Here is a 17,665-nt window from a genome sequence, read left to right on the forward strand (position 1 = left end):
TAAAATCGAGTGAGATGAAAATGAACAAACTAAAGGGTGTGCAATGTGTAGGTCCACTGAGTGGACATTCTGAACCTTGTTTGAAGTCAGTAGGTTACATGACCAAGGTGCTATTGAAATTAGAAAGTTTACAAATTGTATGTAAAAACGTGTGAGATGAAAATGGACAAACCAAAGGGTGTGCAATATAGAAGGGTAGTCAGTGGACATTCTGAACCTTCTTTGAGTCAAGTAGGTCACATGACCAAGGAGCTATTGAAATTCGAATGTAAAGAAGTTTGTTTATGCTCCCTAACTAATTCAACTAGAAATACAAAATGCTGCTCACATGTCCACATTTATTAGCTTTAGAAAGCGAATTAATGTCCAAATCGTGAAAATAAGACCTGTGCAATGCTGTGCGCAATTTTTCCAACATCATGACACTTATTTGGAGTCTGTGGCTCAAGTGGTTTGAAAGCTATTGAGGTTTGAAAGCGTGAATATCCGTCAAATATCCCACTTGAAACTGTCTTTACCTCGGTGGTTATCGTCTACAACGTCACAGATGTCATCGGAGGCTTGATTACCTAGGAAGTTAGCAAGCCAGTGAGGCAAGATAAAATATCACAAATAAAACTAGATAAAGCCAGAATAATAATATACTTGTTGTGCATAGCCATAGCCATCAGTCTTGTGTGTTTTCATGGTGTTCACATACTCACTGCTAAACCTGTCAAGGTCCCGATATCAGCGTTTAGTTTTTAGCTGTGAGCACCCCTCAAACGTGACATTTCCCAAAGGGCACAACACGTCATTTCAACGTGGATAATTGGGTAATATTTGGTTGAGATATTGATCAATGAGATTACAAACTATATTCACCCGCTCAAAAAGACAGCGAAAAGTTAATTCAGTTTCCAATGTGCTTTCAACCATCTAAAAGCACAACCAATTTCCAATGGAAAAACAATGTTCGATTTTTGGCTTAGTCACCCAAATCTCTATCGCTGCGCTTTCAACCATTTAAAAGCACAGCAATGTTCAAATGTGAATACAATGTCAGATATTATGTTTATTTATACAACAGATTCATGTGTTATCTCTGTGCTTCATTTAATAGCACAACCACATTACCTGGATTGTAGTTGAGATAATATCGTTTAATTGCATTCATTAACATTTATTTTAGATTGAGTTGCAAATGTGAATTCAACATATCATTTGTTAACTTATCAACAGCTTTATAGGCTATTTATTGTATTTCAAAAGTGCTATTGAATCATTTGATTGTCAACGCAAATATCAAATATCAACATTTGAAGTTGATAGTTCCATCTGTGCCACTAACTTGGTTTGGCTTTAATGCCAGCTTGTCTATCAATTAATAATTGATCAAAGAAGCATTTACTTCTGTAAGAAGCGTTTACATTAGCCCTATCCATATAGGCCAATTCCCATGAGGGTTAAAGGTACACATTCAACATATTTTATACAAGGTTTGTGTATGTTGAAATTTGGTTACCATGATGACATAATCCTGTGGTTGAAATTTCAACCTCAAAACAACAGTTGAAAACTTTTTTCAAATCCAATGTATTGTCCATGTAGATTCCACGTCACAATATGTTGACAAATTACTTTAAAGCAACGTTAACACAAACCATAAAGAAAGGGGGCTACTTGCAAATGTATTTTACATGTATTTTAATTCAATACATTACTTGGCACCAGTATTATTGGCTATTTGTCAGCTAGCTCTCACAGTCAGAATTAGATGTCCGTCCATGTTTCTCAAATGTAAAATTTCAAAGTTGTTGCAAACATCAACTTTTTAAGTATTTATGGTTAAGTTTAGGCATTATCTCTGAATTGTCAATGTTAGAATTAAGTTTAGGCATTAACGCAGAATTTTAAATGTTAGAATTAAGTTTAGGCATTAACTTTGAATTGTAAGTGTTAGAATTAAGTTTAGGCATTAACTCTGAATTGTAAATGTTAGAATTAAGGTTAAGGTAAGGGTGAATTAAATGGTTAAGGTAAGGGTGAAGGTTTGGGATAGGCTTAAAACAAAAATCTAAAAAACAACTTTCAATTGCTGGATTCGAGCGTGCTACCTTTGGCACCTGAGGCAGATACCTATCCGCCATCTCCGTCAACAACGCCCTAGAAAAACTTCAACCTACTTGAAGGTAACAGCGCTCACTGTTGCCCCTGATGGCATGGGATGAATAATACATGCATTTTAATTAAATACATTACTTGGCACCAGTATTTTATTGTTTATTCTGATATAAATGCATTGGTCTTTAGTTTATTTTGTAACAAGATACATGTCGATGTATCTTTCCTCATCTCTGCAGAGAGACAGGGTTTTATGGTTCTGTTGGCTTTCCTGTCTTTCTCTCTGGGCTCTCCTGTCTCTGATAAAGCCTGATGATCTCGGTGTCATGTAGTTTCTTCCAGGTCTTGATCTCTAGGTTGTAGTCGTGATTAGCGTAGAAGATGACTCTGGTTTTAGAGTGCCTCTCAGCGTAGTAGTTAGGATATTTACTGTGGTCCTCAGTGATGAATCCATACGCATCCACCTGAGAGAGGGCAGAGGGAGAGATTGAGGATCTCAGATGCTACCATGTTCCCTTTACACTGTTGTGCACTACTTTAAACTAGGGCCCAATTTCAATAAAGAGCATCATAAGACCATCAAATAACTCAATGGTCTGTTTCAGCATAGTCATGGCGCTAAGACAGCTACGTAGAACAACGTAATTACATTCAGTGGATGTAGTGCAGTACAGCACTCGCTTCTAAGTTACTTCTAAAAGGAAATTGTGTGTGTTTGTGTGTGTGTGAGTAGTGCAGACTAACCACGTCACAGGTGTGCAGGGCCAGGAAGAGTGTGAATGCTCCGTTAGTAGGTCTGCATATAGCCCAATAAGAACCCTTCAGCGCCTCGGACCTCATGAACCTACGAATGAGGAGCACATATACACGCACAGTTTCATTTCAGAAGTACAGTTGAAGTTGGAAGTTTACATACACTTAGGTTGGAGTCCTTAAAACTCATTTTTCAACCACTCCACAAATTTCTTGTTAACAAACTATAGTTTTGGCATGTCGGTAAGGACATCTATTTTGTGCATGACACAAGTAAATGTTTCCAACAATTGTTTACAGACAGATTATTTAACTTATATCTGTAACTGTATCACAATTCCAGTGGGTCAGAAGTTTACATACACCAAGTTGACTGTGCCTTTAAACAGCTTGGAAAATTCCAGAAAATGATGTCATGGCTTTAGAAGCTTCTGATAGGCTAATTGACATTTTTGAGTCAATTGGAGGTGTACCTGTGGATGCATTCCAAGGCCTACCTTCAAACTCGGTGCCTCTTTGCTTGACATCATGGGAAAATCAGCCAAGACCTCAGAAAAACAATTGTAGACCACAAGTCTGGTTCATCCTTGGGAGCAATTTCCAAATGCTTGAAGGTACCACGTTCATCTGTACAAACAATAGTACGCAAGTATAAACAGCATGGGACCATCCAGCCGTCATACCGCTCAGGAAAGAGACGCGTTCTGTCTCCTAGAGATGAACATACTTTGGTTCGAAAAGTGCAAATCAATCCCAGAACAACAGCAAAGGACCTTGTGAAGATGCTGGAGGAAAGAGGTACAAAAGTATCTATATCCACAGTAAAACGAGTCCTATATCGACATAGCCTGAAAGGCCGCTCAGCAAGGAAGAAGCCACTGCTCAAAAACCGTGATAAAAAAGCCAGACTATGGTTTGCAACTGCACATGGGGACAAAGATTGTACTTTTTGGAGAAATGTCCGCTGGTCTGATGAAACAAAAATGGAACTGTTTGGCCATAATGACCATTGTTATGTTTGGAGGAAAAAGGGGGAGGCTTGCAAGCCGAAGAACATCATCCCAACCGTAAAGCACGGTGGTGGCAGCATCATGTTGTGGGGGTGCTTTGCTGCAGGAGGGACTGGTGCACTTCACAAAAATGGCATCATGAGGATGGAAAATTATGTGGATATATTGAAGCAACATCTCAAGACATCAGTCAGGCATCAGTCAGACATCAGTCAGTTGGAGTGGCCATCACAAAGCACTGACCTCAACCCTATAAAACATTTGTGGGCAGAACTGAAAAAGCGTGTGCGAGCAAGGAGGCCGACAAACCTGACTCAGTTACACCAGCTCTGTCAGGAGGAATGGGCCAAAATTCACCCAACTTATTGTGGGAAGCTTGTGGAAGGCTACTTGAAACGTTTAACCAAAGTTAAACAATTTAAAGGCAATGCTACCAAATACTAATTGAGTCTATGTAAACTTCTGACCCACTGGGAATGTGATGAAAGAAATAAAAGATGAAATAAATCATTCTCTTTACTATTATTCTGACATTTCACATTCTTAAAATAAAGTGGTGATCCTAATTGACCTAAGACAGGGAATTTTTACTAGGATTAAATGTCAGGAATTGTGAAAAACCGAGTTTAAATGTATTTGGCTAAGGTGTATGTAAACTTCCGACTTCAACTGTAACAGAGAAGCGAGTACTGCACTACATGCACTATGTGATCACGAAAGTATTCACGCCCTTTGACTTATTCCACATTTTGTTGTGTTACAGCCTGAATTCAAAATGGATGAAAAAATAATTCTCACCTATCTACACACAATAAACTATGAAAATGTGAAAACATGTTTTTAGAAATTTTAGCAAATGTATTGAAAATGAAATACACAAATATCAAGTCGCGTTGAGAGGCATTGGAAAGCCTCCCTGCTCTTTGTGGTTGAATATGTGTTTGAAATTCACTGCTCAACTGAGGGACCTTACAGATAATTGTATGTGTGGAATATAGAAATGAGGTTGTCATTCAAAAATCATGCTAAGCACTATTAAGGCACACAGAGTTCATTATTATGTGACTTGTTGAGCAAATTTGTACTCATGGACTTATTTAAGCTTGCCATAACAAAGGGTTGAATACTCATTGACTCAAGACATTTCAGCTTTTCATTTTGAATTCATTTGGAAAATTTTCAAAAAGCATAATTCCACTTTGACATTATGGGGTATTGTGTGTAGGCCAGTGACCAAAAAAAATCTAAATTGAATAAATGTTAAATTCAGGCTGTAACACAACAAAATGTGGAGAAAGTCAAAGGATGTGAAAAACTTTCTGAAGGCACTGTAGCTGACTTGACGCCGTTACTATACTAGTCATTTCTATGGGAACTGCCCCATGTTGTGTGTCTTCTTAAAAATAATATAAGCCATTAAGCAGACACTTTTATCCATAGCAATTTAGAGTAATACGTACATACAGTTTCACATGTGTGGTCCCAGTGAGAATTGAACACACAATCATGACATTGCTAGCACTGTGCCCTATCAACAGAGCCAGAATGGACCACATTGAATATGCCACAAAGTAGGTGGCAATTCCTTAACCGTATGTGTGTTGAAGGCCACTAGGACTAGTCTGGGTACTAGTCTGTTTGGCTACCATTTCACTCCTTGTACAACGTGTCATTGCTAGAGAAGACAATTCCATATAGAGTTGGCAAGAGAGCTGAAACAGACTGGCACCTAGGCTACACTAGGGCCTATTGCATCCTTCTCAAGCAGAGGGCTAGCCTTCTCTCCTTTCATACAACTGTTATTGGACGCTGTTTGTTATACCTGTTACGGGTGTATCTGAGGAAGTCAGGGTGAAGAACATAGAAGCGGTTCTCATCAAACTCTCCTGAGTATTGCATCCACGGTCTGCAGATAAGACAGCAAACACAACACTGAGCTGTGTGTGTGTGTGTGTGTGTGTGTGTGTGTGTGTGTGTGTGTGTGTGTGTGTGTGTGTGTGTGTGTGTGTGTGTGTGTGTGTGTGTGTGTGTGTGTGTGTGTGTGTGTGTGTGTGTGTGTGTGTGTGTGTGCGTGCGTGTGTGTGTGTTAGAACTGGGTTCAAAAACTATTTGAAATCTAAAAATGACTTTAGCTGAGCTTGCCTGGCACAATGGACTAATAGAATAGTCGAGAGAGCAAAGAGTGTCAGTGTGTGAGACCACGCCACAGGCTTACCGTCTGTTCTTGTAGGGTCCATCAGAGACAGTTGTCCTCCCCAATAGACCCTTTAGCCACTGGAAATCCCTCAGCCCCTCTGGAATCAGCACATACTTTATACCCTGCACAGAACAGGCACACTCAGCAGTATGTGTGTGTGTGTGTGTGCATGCCTGCGTGTGGGTGCGTGAGTGTGTGTGAGTGTAATGGGAATTTCCATGTGTACTAAAGAGCAGCGCAGTCGCAGATTAAATCAATAAAAAAATCTATACGGTTTATTACAAGTTGCAACAGGGAGACACCTACACCAGAGAAGCAGAGAAAATGTCTAACTGGCCTTCTCTGAGAAGACCCTTATATCCTAATCAGCAGACAGCTAACTGTTCTGTAAACACCAGCCCGACAGGCTTGTAGGAAGTCAAAACAAAAGGCAGGGACTTTGTCATCTGCTACAGAACCACACTATGTTCCACAGAAGACAAACCAACAGTGAATAATCAGAATGTCCTTGGTCCTTGAACTTGGACCTCCAGTCTGGCGTCAATCGCTATCAACAGATACGAGAACAATCCATAAACATTCAGCTTCAAGTCTAGTGACCATCAAGCTGCACCCAGTGTCACAAACAGAACACTGGAAATCATGTGTAAAACAGAAAGGGAAAACATAGAAATATGCTTAACATTATGTTAAGCACTCTAAACTGAAAATATGAACTTTATTGATCTTAAATTTCCCCATTACAGTGAAAACACAATACCATCTCAGTCATGAACCTTTAAAAAGTCACTGTGGTCTCATGCCAGTACAGCAGCAGCACTTCAGTTACTTACCTTGTCATGCGGTGCACTGTCATAGCCATATTTCTTGAATATGAAAAGAGACTGGGTGATGGAGTGGGCGGTGTGAACGTAGACCGAGGTTCTGTTGCCTACATCCTCCTCGTAACCCTTGGTTATGGCACCATTCATCCTGACAGAGACAGGAACGGGGACAGAGACAGGAAGAGACAGGCAAGGTTAGTCATCACTCGTCACACAAACATTGACCACCTCCATTACGTTGACATGATCATGATAACTGGTAAGTATGTTGCACACATAACAGTTGTGTTGTCTATAACATGTCTAATCCTAATTGGCAATATCAGATTCTGACTGTGTCTGTATCATTCTAATGCGATTCAACCTACTAATCTATGTATGAGCTCATAGTCGTTCATTCAGCCCTATTTGAACAGGGTTTTCCACAGGCTCCACAGTCCGAAATCCTTTAATAACCTTTACAAAGTCAGACCAGGTCAACCAGTGGAGCAGCCCAGCTACCATGGTGACCATTCTGCCCCTTAAAAGTTTACATCAGCCCTTTCATTCACCCGCAATGCTTCAGGCTAAGCAAGCAGACATTTCTAGCCAGTCAGTCCCCATCAGCATCCCAGCCAATCCCACAATGCACTTAAAAGGTGTGTGTCTCATATCCCTTCCCTCCCTGACACAAATGGACCCTGTCAGATAAAAAAAAATGGTGGCTCCAGGGCAGAGAGAGTGACAATGTCCAGATAGCAACAATGTAAACTAAACGCTTGAGATGTATGTGTGTTATACTGTAAGTCTATGTGTGTGTGTTGCTGAATAAATCCCATTCCAAACATACTGTAACCATACCTTAATAAAACAAAGTACAACAAATATTTGATGTAGCGATCATACTGGAGGACTTTGTAGAAAATAAAGTTATATGGACTATCCTGTTGGAGTTATAGTAATTCACCCAGCTTGGACTAAAGCCCTACTGTGATAAACACCTCCGGTGCTTGCCAGGAGTACGGCCAGGAGTTAAACTCACAGCCCTTTTTATTCTCATGGGAGTCTATCTCCTGACTTCAAACACAAAGTCATGATCCAGAACCAAAAATAGGTTATAGCTGAAACGTCAATATCAACATGTTTGTTTTAATTAGCTTAGCTTTTTATCCTTCCTGATTGGTGCATTTTGTTTCTATTGTACATTGCAATGTGCTGATGCATGCACTCACAGCAACACACACAGAGACACACACACACACCACACACACACAGACCACAATGGCCCCACTGACCGGAACACATAGTCGTGAGCATCTATCTCCTTGCCCATCCTAGAGCCGTTGAGTATTCCTCCTGTTGCCACCACAGCACAGCATATACATCCAGGGTTTCCCCGTGGCAAGAGCAGGGGCTCTCTGGGCTTGGGGATCATATCCACCACTGCCTTTATCTCTGTAAACACACAGATACAAAACCACTTTTTGGGGGATTCAATAAAGGGGCAACTTGGAAATACTTTGTAACCAATCCATTCACAATGTCTTAATAATAAAGGCCAAGTAGATCTACATACCAGTAGAAACAGTAAATAAACCATTGGCTCGTTGATGAAAATAAACTCTGACGCTTTACGTTGCATAGGCTGCAGTAAAAATCTGGAAAAAGTTAAGCCCGGTACAGATACAACAGCTGAGACAAGACGGTTTTATGCAGTTTTAGAATAAAGTTAACTTGATCTGAACGGTCTCATGTCGCTTCTGGAGTTTCCAAGATTAATGGAGTTAAAACATCCAGTCAAACTGGTCCAGCATGCATACCAGGCACTATGACATTGACCAAAAGGGCCTATAGGTTAGAGATTCCAAATGTGTCAAACATTGCTCAAATGTTAACATGCGCAAAAGTCACTTGGATAATAGAAACAAGCACCGAAGGTTGAATAAATTACCAGAACATGAAGGGAAACCAGAGCCAATAGTTTTATTTCCCATTTTTAATTGCAGTGTCCCTTTAAAAGTGCAATATGCAGAAATCGCTCTGACATTTCCTTGTCTAATTTCAGTTTATGTGACAAAACAAGAAAGTATGGTATAGAGAATCATTGTACCATCTAAACCGCTGTAAAATATATTTTCCATAAGAAAAATATTGTATTTTCAGCTGTTTGAATATGGTGTACGCTGGTGGACTTAGCGGTGTGTTGGTAAAATCACTGGTGAAGCCAAGCCAGGAAGACAATGCCATATTACAACCTGTGTTAATAATAATTGCGTTCTTTGCTCTATAACTTGTTAGTTCATATGCCATGCCACTGAGATATATAGGCCTAAGGCCGAGACAATAAGAAGACACAGTGGCAGAATAAATTCAACCACGCCTTTGTTTCATCACAAAACTAGAGAACAACATCTGTCTGGTGGAGTCCACAAAGCAAATAGCATGTAACAAACAGTTACATGACCTACAGCATGGTCAAGCAAGTTAATGTTTCTGACATTTCTTGACTATTAAACAACTATTGATTTAGAACCCAGTCTAAATAAAAACAGGAGCTAACTCCACTATTTCAGCACCATTTCAAATTCAATATTTCAACATCATCAAATCACTTATGCTTGGTCTAATAGTGACAATTAAAAGATCCCCAAAAGGATTTAGTCCTATCCACATAAGCTAAATATGATGTGGCGGTCCATGTTTCTAATTTCTGTTCGTGCAAGTACAAAAAAGTTGTTGACTCACCCTACTTGTGGAGAAACACCAGTGCCATCCTCCTCTCTTTCATGTTGATGAAATGGTCTATCACACAATCATACAGTACACACTTTTTTATTTTTTGTCCTAGGCTACCTGGCTAAAATGCTTGCTCGCTAGCCTACCTTCCTTTCATGGGCAACGTTAGCTAGTTAACATTAGTCTTCTACATCTAGCTACATATTGAACTTCCATCCTCTCAGGCCAGGGGCACAATGTATGAATTTATGGTTGGATCAGAATTGCCATTGTACTAATTTGGCCAGTATGGAGAATTAAGTAAAACAACAAGTCTAAATCCCTACCTCCATCCATAGCTAATTTAGGAAACAAGACAATGTCAATAACTATTGCTCTCAATGTGATGTGATTGGAGGAAAGCCAAATCCAAACTGGCTTCGCTTTATAATTGTTTTTTGGTGTGGCAGGACCGTTCACAGTTGAGCTCACTCAGTTTTTTATTTCTTTATTTTGTCAATTGTTTGGGGAAGCCTGACTTCCCTTGGCATCCATGAATACGTGCCACTGTACAAAACTGAAAGTAAAAGAAGCAAAAATGTAACTTAAGAAAGGGAACTATAGAAATAGAAACTTAGAAGAGATCTACCACTTCTTAGACTTGCTTTTAATAAGAATGATAGATTTTTAACTCACAATTCTATGTGAATTTGGTGGGGTCACCCAAAAAGTTACATATAGCAGCTTTAAGCAAAGGACTTCCTTTGGGCAATCAAATGCATAAGCCACTTGCTTTTTCCATTCTCTGTCTTGCTGTTTCTTTCTTTATGTCATATTCCTGAGGCTGCACACCTAGGGCTGTGGCTGTATTTTATCAGCCGGTTATTGTCATGAGAAAGACTGCTGGTCTCACGGTAATTTACCTTTAATTAACATAAAAAGTTTCGCGTGGACAGGCCTGCATAAATACTGTACAAGCAAGCAGCTGATGCCTATGGAACATCTACACTACCGGTCAAAAGTTTGGGGTCACTAAGATATGTCCTTGTTTTTGAAAGAAAAGCGAATTTTTGTCCATTAAAATAACATCACATTGGTCAGAAATACAGTGTAGACATTGTTACTGTTGTAAATTACTATTGTAGCTGGAAACGGTTGATTTTGAATGAATATCTACATAGGTGTTTAAAGAAGCAATAAAACTGGCCTTCTTTAGACTAGTTGAGTATCTGGAGCATCAGCATTTGTGGGTTTGATTACAGGCTCAAAATGGCCAGAAACAAGGCACTTTCTTCGCAAAACTCATCAGTCTATTCTTGTTCTGAGAAATAAAGGCTATTCCATGCGAGAAATTGCCAAGAAACTGAAGATGTCATACAACTCTGCCTAGAAGGCCAGCATCGCGGAGTCCCCTCTTTACTGTTGATGTTGAGACTGGTGTAGGCTGATTTCAGCTGTGCTAACATAATTGCAAAAGCGTTTTCTAATGTTCAATTAGCCTTTTAAAATGATAAACCTGGATCAGCTAACACAACATGCCATTGGAACACATGATTGATGGTTGCTGATAATGGGCCTCTGTACACCTATGTAGATATTCAATTTTAAAAAAGCAGCCGTTTCTGGCTACAATAGTCATTTACAACATTAACAATGTCTACACTGTATTTCGGATCAATTTGATGTTATTTTAATGGACGAAAAATGTGCTATTCTTTCAAAAACATGGACATTTCTAAGTGACCCCAAACTTTTGAACGATAGTGTTAATGGGCAGCATGATGTAACTTTAGGCTAATGAGCATTTGAGAATGTCGCAAAAAAAGCTTGCGCTCTGTTCCTTGCCTCAGGCTGTACACACTGTTCCCCCATCAGAATATTTTCAATTTTATCTTGTCTTTACTAATATGTAAAATTAGTTTTGATTTAGAATGTCCCATTATTAAATGGACAGGAAACCAAATGGGAAACCAAATGAAATTTGTTTGGGAACATCAATAGTAACATGTTTTCACAACAAAACATATTTCATTACACTGTTGACAGTCCCTGTCTTTGCGCGCTCGAGAAAGGAATGAAGGAGAGGGGAAGAGATGGAAATGCAAGGTGGTGAGATATTCTGTCACTAAACCTATTATTAGGCCATTCCAAATCAAATACAAATTCACTATAATTGTAGGGTAACTCTATAAGTCGCCCTGCACAATCAATGAACGAACCAACAGCATCGCCTAGGCATATATGTTGTCTCCCAGACTCATGGATAGAATGTTTGAAGAGTAGCATTAAGGTAACCAGTACATCCAGTAATAATAATACTGACCATACTCAAAGGCGATTACAGGAGTTTTGGCCTACGCATATGCATAACCTCTAATATGGGTATAGGTGTTTTGAATGAATAAATCCCCTTAGAAAGCTCTGTCCATTTCCTTCTGTTAGGCTTTGAAACAACATCCACAACTCCCATGTTTTCCACTCAGTTTCAATCTAATGTTGAACTTCTTTCTTCAAATTGATCAATCACGGTGAGTTTTAAGTGTTTGGTGTGATTTTCCATTGCATTTGCATTGATGTCAGAGTGGTTAGAGGGACAATAGAGCCCTGAATATAAGTGACCTGATGATTGTTTAGCGAGTTGGGTACTACCAACACATGACCAGAATGCATAAAAGGAGATTACCGTAACTCAATGGTCACGTGTGATTTTACTGCTGGGTGGTAATAAGCCCAATGCACTCCTTTAGCCAATGAAGACCTGCCCTCTTTAACGCTGTATTATTGTGTGATCTAGCCAGGTATGATAAGTACTAAAGGATACAGTGCCTTCGGAAAGTATTCAGATCCCTTGACTTTTTCAACATTTTGTTAGGTTAATAAGGCCTTATTCTAAAATGTATTAAATTGTTTTTTTCCCTCATAAATCTACACACAATACCACATAATGACAGAGCAACAACAGGTTTTTAGAAATGTTTGCTAATACTTTTTTTTTTAAACAGAAATATCGCGCACTTCCATAAGTATTCAGACCCTTCACGCAGTACTTTGTTGAAACACCTTTGGCAGCAATTACAGCCTCAAGTCTTGGGTACGACGCTACAAGCTTGGCACACCTCTATTTGGGGAGTTCCTCCCATTCTTCTCTGCAGATCCTCTCAAGCTCTGTCAGATTGGATGGGGAGTGTTGCTGTGCAGCAATCATCAGGTCTCTCCAGAGATGTTTGATTGGGTTCAAGTCTGGGCTCTAGCTGGGCCCCTCAAGGACATTTAGACTTGTCCCAAAGCCACTCCTGCATTGTCTTGGCTGTGTGCTTAGGGACGTTGTCCTGTTGGAAGGTGAATCTGCGCAACAGTCTGAGGTCCTGACCACCCTGGAGCAGGTTTTCATCAATAATCTCTCTGTACTTTGCTCCGTTCATCTTTCCTTCGATCCTGACTATTCTCCCAGTCCCTGCCACTGAAAAACATCCTCACAGCATGATGCTTTCACCACCATGTTTCACCGTGGGGATGGTGCCAGGTTTCCTCCAGACGCTTGGCATTCAGGCCAGAGTTCAATCTTGGTTTCATCAGACCAGAGAATCTTGTTTCTCATGATCAGAGTCTTTAGGTGCCTTTTGGCAAACTCCAAGCAGGCTGTTATGTTCCTTTTTATTGAGGAGTGGCTTCCGTCTGGCCACTTTACCACAAAGGCCTGATTGGTGGAGTGCTGCAGAGATGGTTGTCCTTCTGGAAGGTTCTCCCATCTCCACAGATAAACTCTAGAGCTCTGTCAGAGGGACCATCGAGTTCTTGGTCACCTCCCTGACCAAAGCCTTTCTCCCCCGATTGCTCAGTTTGGCCGGGCTGCCAGCTCTAGGAAGAGTCTTGCTGGTTCCAAACTTCTTCCATTTAAGAATGATGGAGGCCACTGTGTTCTTGGGGACCTACAATGCTGCAGAAATGTGTTGGTATCCTTCCCCAGATCTGTGCCGCGACACAATCCTGTCTCAGACCTCCACAGACAATTCCTTCGACCTCATGGCTTGGTTTTTGCTTTGACATGCACTGTCAATTTTGGGACCTTATATATAGTTGAAGTCGGAAGTTCACGTACACCTTAGCCAAATACATTTAAACTCAGTTTTTCACAATTCCTGACAATTAATCCTCGTAAAAATTCCCTGTCTAAGGTCAGTTAGGATCACCACTTTATTTTAAGAATGTGAAATGTTAGAATAATGGTAGAGAGAATAATTTCTTTCAGCTTTTATTTCTTTCATCAGATTCCTAGTGGGTCAGAAGTTTACATACACTCAATTAACTTCCTAACTGATGTCTTGAGATGTTGCTTCAATATATCCACATAATTTTCCAGCCTCATGATGCCATCTATTTTGTGAAGTGCACCAGTCCCTCCTGCAGCAAAGCACCCCCACAACATGATGCTGCACCCCGTGCTTCACGGTTTGAATGGTGTTCTTCGGCTTGCAAGCCTCCCCCTTTTTCCTCCAAACATAACAATGGTCATTTTGGCCAAACAGTTCTATTTTTGTTTCATCAGACCAGAGGACATTTCTCCAAAAAGTACGATCTTTGTTCCCATGTGCAGTTGCAAACCATAGTCTGGCTTTTTTATGGTGGTTTTGGAGCAGTGGCTTCTTCCTTGCTGAGCGGCCTTTCAGGTTATGTCGTTATAGGACTCGTTTTACTGTGTATATAGATACTTTTGTACCTCTTTTCTCCAGCATCTTCACAAGGTCCTTCGCTGTTGTTCTGGGATTGATTTGCACTTTTCGCACCAAAGTACGCTCATCTCTAGGAGACAGAACGCATCTCCTTCCTGAGCGGTATGACGGCTGCGTGGTCCCATGGTGTTTATACTTGCGTACTATTGTTTGTACAGATGAACGTGGTACCTTCAGGCGTAAGGAAAATTCTCCCAAGAATGAACCAGACTTGTGGAGGTCTGCAATTTGTTTTCTGAGGTCTTGGCTGATTTCTTTTGATTTTCCCCTGATGTCAAGCAAAGAGGCACTGAGTTTGAAGGTAGGCTTTGAAATACATCCACATGTACACCTCCAATTGACTCAAATTATGTCAATTAGCCTATCAGAAGCTTCTAAAGCCATGACATCATTTTATGGAATTTCCCAAGCTGTTTAAAGGCACAGTCAACTTAGAGTATGTAAACCTCTGACCCATTGGAATTGTGATAAAGTGAATTATAAGTGAAATAATCTGTCAGTAAACAGTTGTTGGAAAAATTACTTGTGTCATGCACAAAGTAGATGTCCTAACCGACTTGCCAAAACTATAGTTTGTTAACAAGAAACTTGTGGAATGGTTGAAAAACGAGTTTTAATGACTCCAACCTAAGTGTATGTAAACTTCCTACTTCAACTGTAGACAGGTGTGTGCCTTTCCAAATCATTTCCAATCAATTGAATTGACCACAGGTGGACTCCAATCAAGTTGTAGAAACATCTCAAGGATGATCAATGGAAACAGGATGCACCCCTGAGTTCAATATAGAGTCTCATAGCAAAGGGTCTGAATACTTATGTAAATAAGGTATTTCAGTATTTTTGTATTTAAAACATTTTTTTTAAATGTATTTATTTATTTAATCCATTTTAGATTAAAGCTGTAACGTAACAAAATGTGGAAAAAGTCAAGGGGTCTGAAAACTTTCCAAAGGCACTGTAAATAAGGAAAGTAGGTGTCATTATGTCTCGTTATCAAAAGTCTACACAGCTGGAGAGGGAGTTGGGTCTATAAGCTGAGCTGCCTGACAAAGGGTAGTTCTACTCCTGGACACACACACCTGTGTAGTTTGTGTAGTCCATAAAGCCAAAGGGGTTATTGAAGTAGGCTAGTCTGTTCCACTCTGACTGGTTGAGTAGTTCTCCGTGGAGGTACATCTGGATGTCTGGTATAAAGGCCTGCTTGAAGCCTGTGTTCTGGGAGTTCCTCAGAGACTGGGGACAGGTCTGGCACACACACATCACACACACACACACACACACACACACACGAACAGTTTATCTAGGATGTTTGGGAATGATTTGCATATCCTTGACCAGTGACTGTATACTCTAAAACACACAGGCTTACCATCTGCCTCTTTTGCTTGTCCCGGACATAAACATCCTCAGAAGCCCAGATGGGATATTGCTTGAAGTCCTTTTTTTGCAGCCAGAGCATGGGGGTCTCCTTGTGTGCAGACCCGGATCCAGCCGTAAAGACATCTCTTGTTGTATTTTTACAAGGGCAATTCATTTCATGGAGACGCCCTCCCCGAGGAACTAGTTGTAGTTTTTGAAAATAGCTAAACAATATAAAAGATGACATCATAGGGGGTTTTCTCATGATGTTTTCTTCTTATCTTATTGAATACAGAACATCTTTGTTTTTTCAGTTATACAATTTTAGATTCAGATTTATAGGTTACATTGAAACACTGTCATGGTGCGAAGAAATTATGAATATGATGTCAAAAAGTGGTAAAATGTCCCTTTAGCCGGTCAATTTTAACAGCCTACAGAGGTAAATCCTAACTTCCACTGAGGTCGAATTTTCACTTTGTCATGCACTGATGTCATGTAAATCTAGGATTCTATCAACAGAACGATAGAATCCATACACACAATAATTACAATATTTTACTAGCACTTCAATGTTAAAAAATATATATTTTCAGATAAAACCATACAGAAAAATGTTGGGCTACAAACGTATTTTGAAAGTATCAGAAAACATCAGTTTACCTTGATAATTTCACCTCTTTTTTGGGACATTATGATCAAATCAAACAGTAATAATTATTATACATTATTACATGCCATTATTAATTTGTAAGTATTAATGCAAGTACAGTTTAACAAGTATTGTAATCAATCATTTTTACACTAAGTACACTGCAGGGTTAGGGTTACTGCTGTACAGTGCAATTAGTGTAAGAATGAATATACTTAATTACACAGTAATATGTGCACTGTAATTAACAAATTTTCATTCATAATTATGTGGTCAAATGCCTCAAATAGGCATCAAATACAACAATTGGAACAAGAAAAAAATATTATTGAGTTTGAGTTTTATTTGTGAGTTTTTATCCTTGTTGTGAATGTCCCCCACAATGTGTAATCTTAAAGGCTAAATACCATCCATTGACTAACTAAACAAGTCAGATATATTGCTATTTGTTGGTGCAGAATACATACCTGACGCTATGATCAGAGATTTGTCCATACAGAAGCACATAGAGCAATGCACACACGGCGACCATGAGTGCCAAGGTGAGAACTCCCCGGAATTGGGCTCTCATGTTCAAGATAGAGATTGAGAAAGGATCTGCCTAGGTATAGTTTAGACAGAGACTATAAACATCTTCTTAAGAAGTGTATGGTCATGGTGGGATGTGCTGACTTGTTTTTTTATACCTCTCTCCTGCCCCTTTTGGGCACGTGCCTGGTTGCACAGTTGTGCCAGCCAACACAGAAATAAATAAAGGTTCTTAAATGGTTCTTCCTCGGTGCTTAAGGTCCATGGAGAACTCTTGCCCGACAAAGAACCTTTGAATTAAAGGACAAGTTCCCTTTTTTAATGAACATAATTCTATTTTTAAGGTAAATGCCATGTTAAAGAAGTGTACAGACACTTTTTTTACAATTTCACCTTGATTTGAGAAACTTATCCACCAGCGATAGACTTTTTCATGCTCGTTCTACAGTTGCAGAGGCACAGATAAAACATGAACAAAGGCTCCAAAAACACCCAAATACGTCATTTTCAGTATAGCGATGAAGGTCTATAGATGTTGTAAACATGAAAGTGTGTCATTCAGAACCTTTATCTGGAGCATTATATTCCCTTTTTTAAGGCCAACTCTATTTTTTCATCTGTAAATTTCCTCAACCGTACAATTTTTTTAAAGCGATGGTGATGCTCTTGAAACTACAATTTTTCGCAAACCTCTCAATAGGAACACACTCATAAGGTATGATATGAATCATCCTAAATCTCTAAAATGCACCTACACCTTCTGCACTTGAATGCACTTCCCTTCTCAACACACTAACACAATAAATGCAATTGTA

The 17,665-nt window shown here is 39.6% G+C and overlaps 1 protein-coding gene and 1 non-coding gene across 3 annotated transcripts; both read right to left on the bottom strand.

The window, feature by feature from the left end:
• Window positions 1-318: 318 nt before the first annotated feature.
• On the bottom strand, window positions 319-16,961 carry LOC106570212 (alpha-N-acetylgalactosaminide alpha-2,6-sialyltransferase 1). Of its 2 annotated transcripts, XM_014142298.3 has the most exons (9): window positions 16,790-16,961; window positions 15,681-15,894; window positions 15,391-15,556; window positions 8,162-8,321; window positions 6,897-7,035; window positions 6,082-6,185; window positions 5,689-5,772; window positions 2,848-2,947; window positions 319-2,567 (listed from the first exon to the last, which is right to left on the bottom strand). In XM_014142298.3, exons 1-9 carry the CDS (start codon window positions 16,891-16,893, stop codon window positions 2,355-2,357), a joined length of 1,284 nt encoding a protein of 427 aa, XP_013997773.2. In that variant the 5' UTR covers window positions 16,894-16,961; the 3' UTR covers window positions 319-2,354. The 2 variants fall into 2 exon arrangements, with proteins under 2 accessions (XP_013997773.2, XP_045550701.2); XM_045694745.2 differs by lacking the exon at window positions 5,689-5,772.
• Window positions 5,582-5,665, bottom strand: LOC123726957 (U6atac minor spliceosomal RNA). Its single transcript, XR_006759063.1, has one exon. It is a non-coding gene; the product is annotated as a U6atac minor spliceosomal RNA (small nuclear RNA).
• Window positions 16,962-17,665: the final 704 nt, after the last annotated feature.

The sequence above is a fragment of the Salmo salar genome, chromosome 14, assembly GCF_965601325.2.
Source record: "Salmo salar chromosome 14, fSalSal1, whole genome shotgun sequence".
Taxonomy (NCBI): domain Eukaryota; kingdom Metazoa; phylum Chordata; class Actinopteri; order Salmoniformes; family Salmonidae; genus Salmo; species Salmo salar.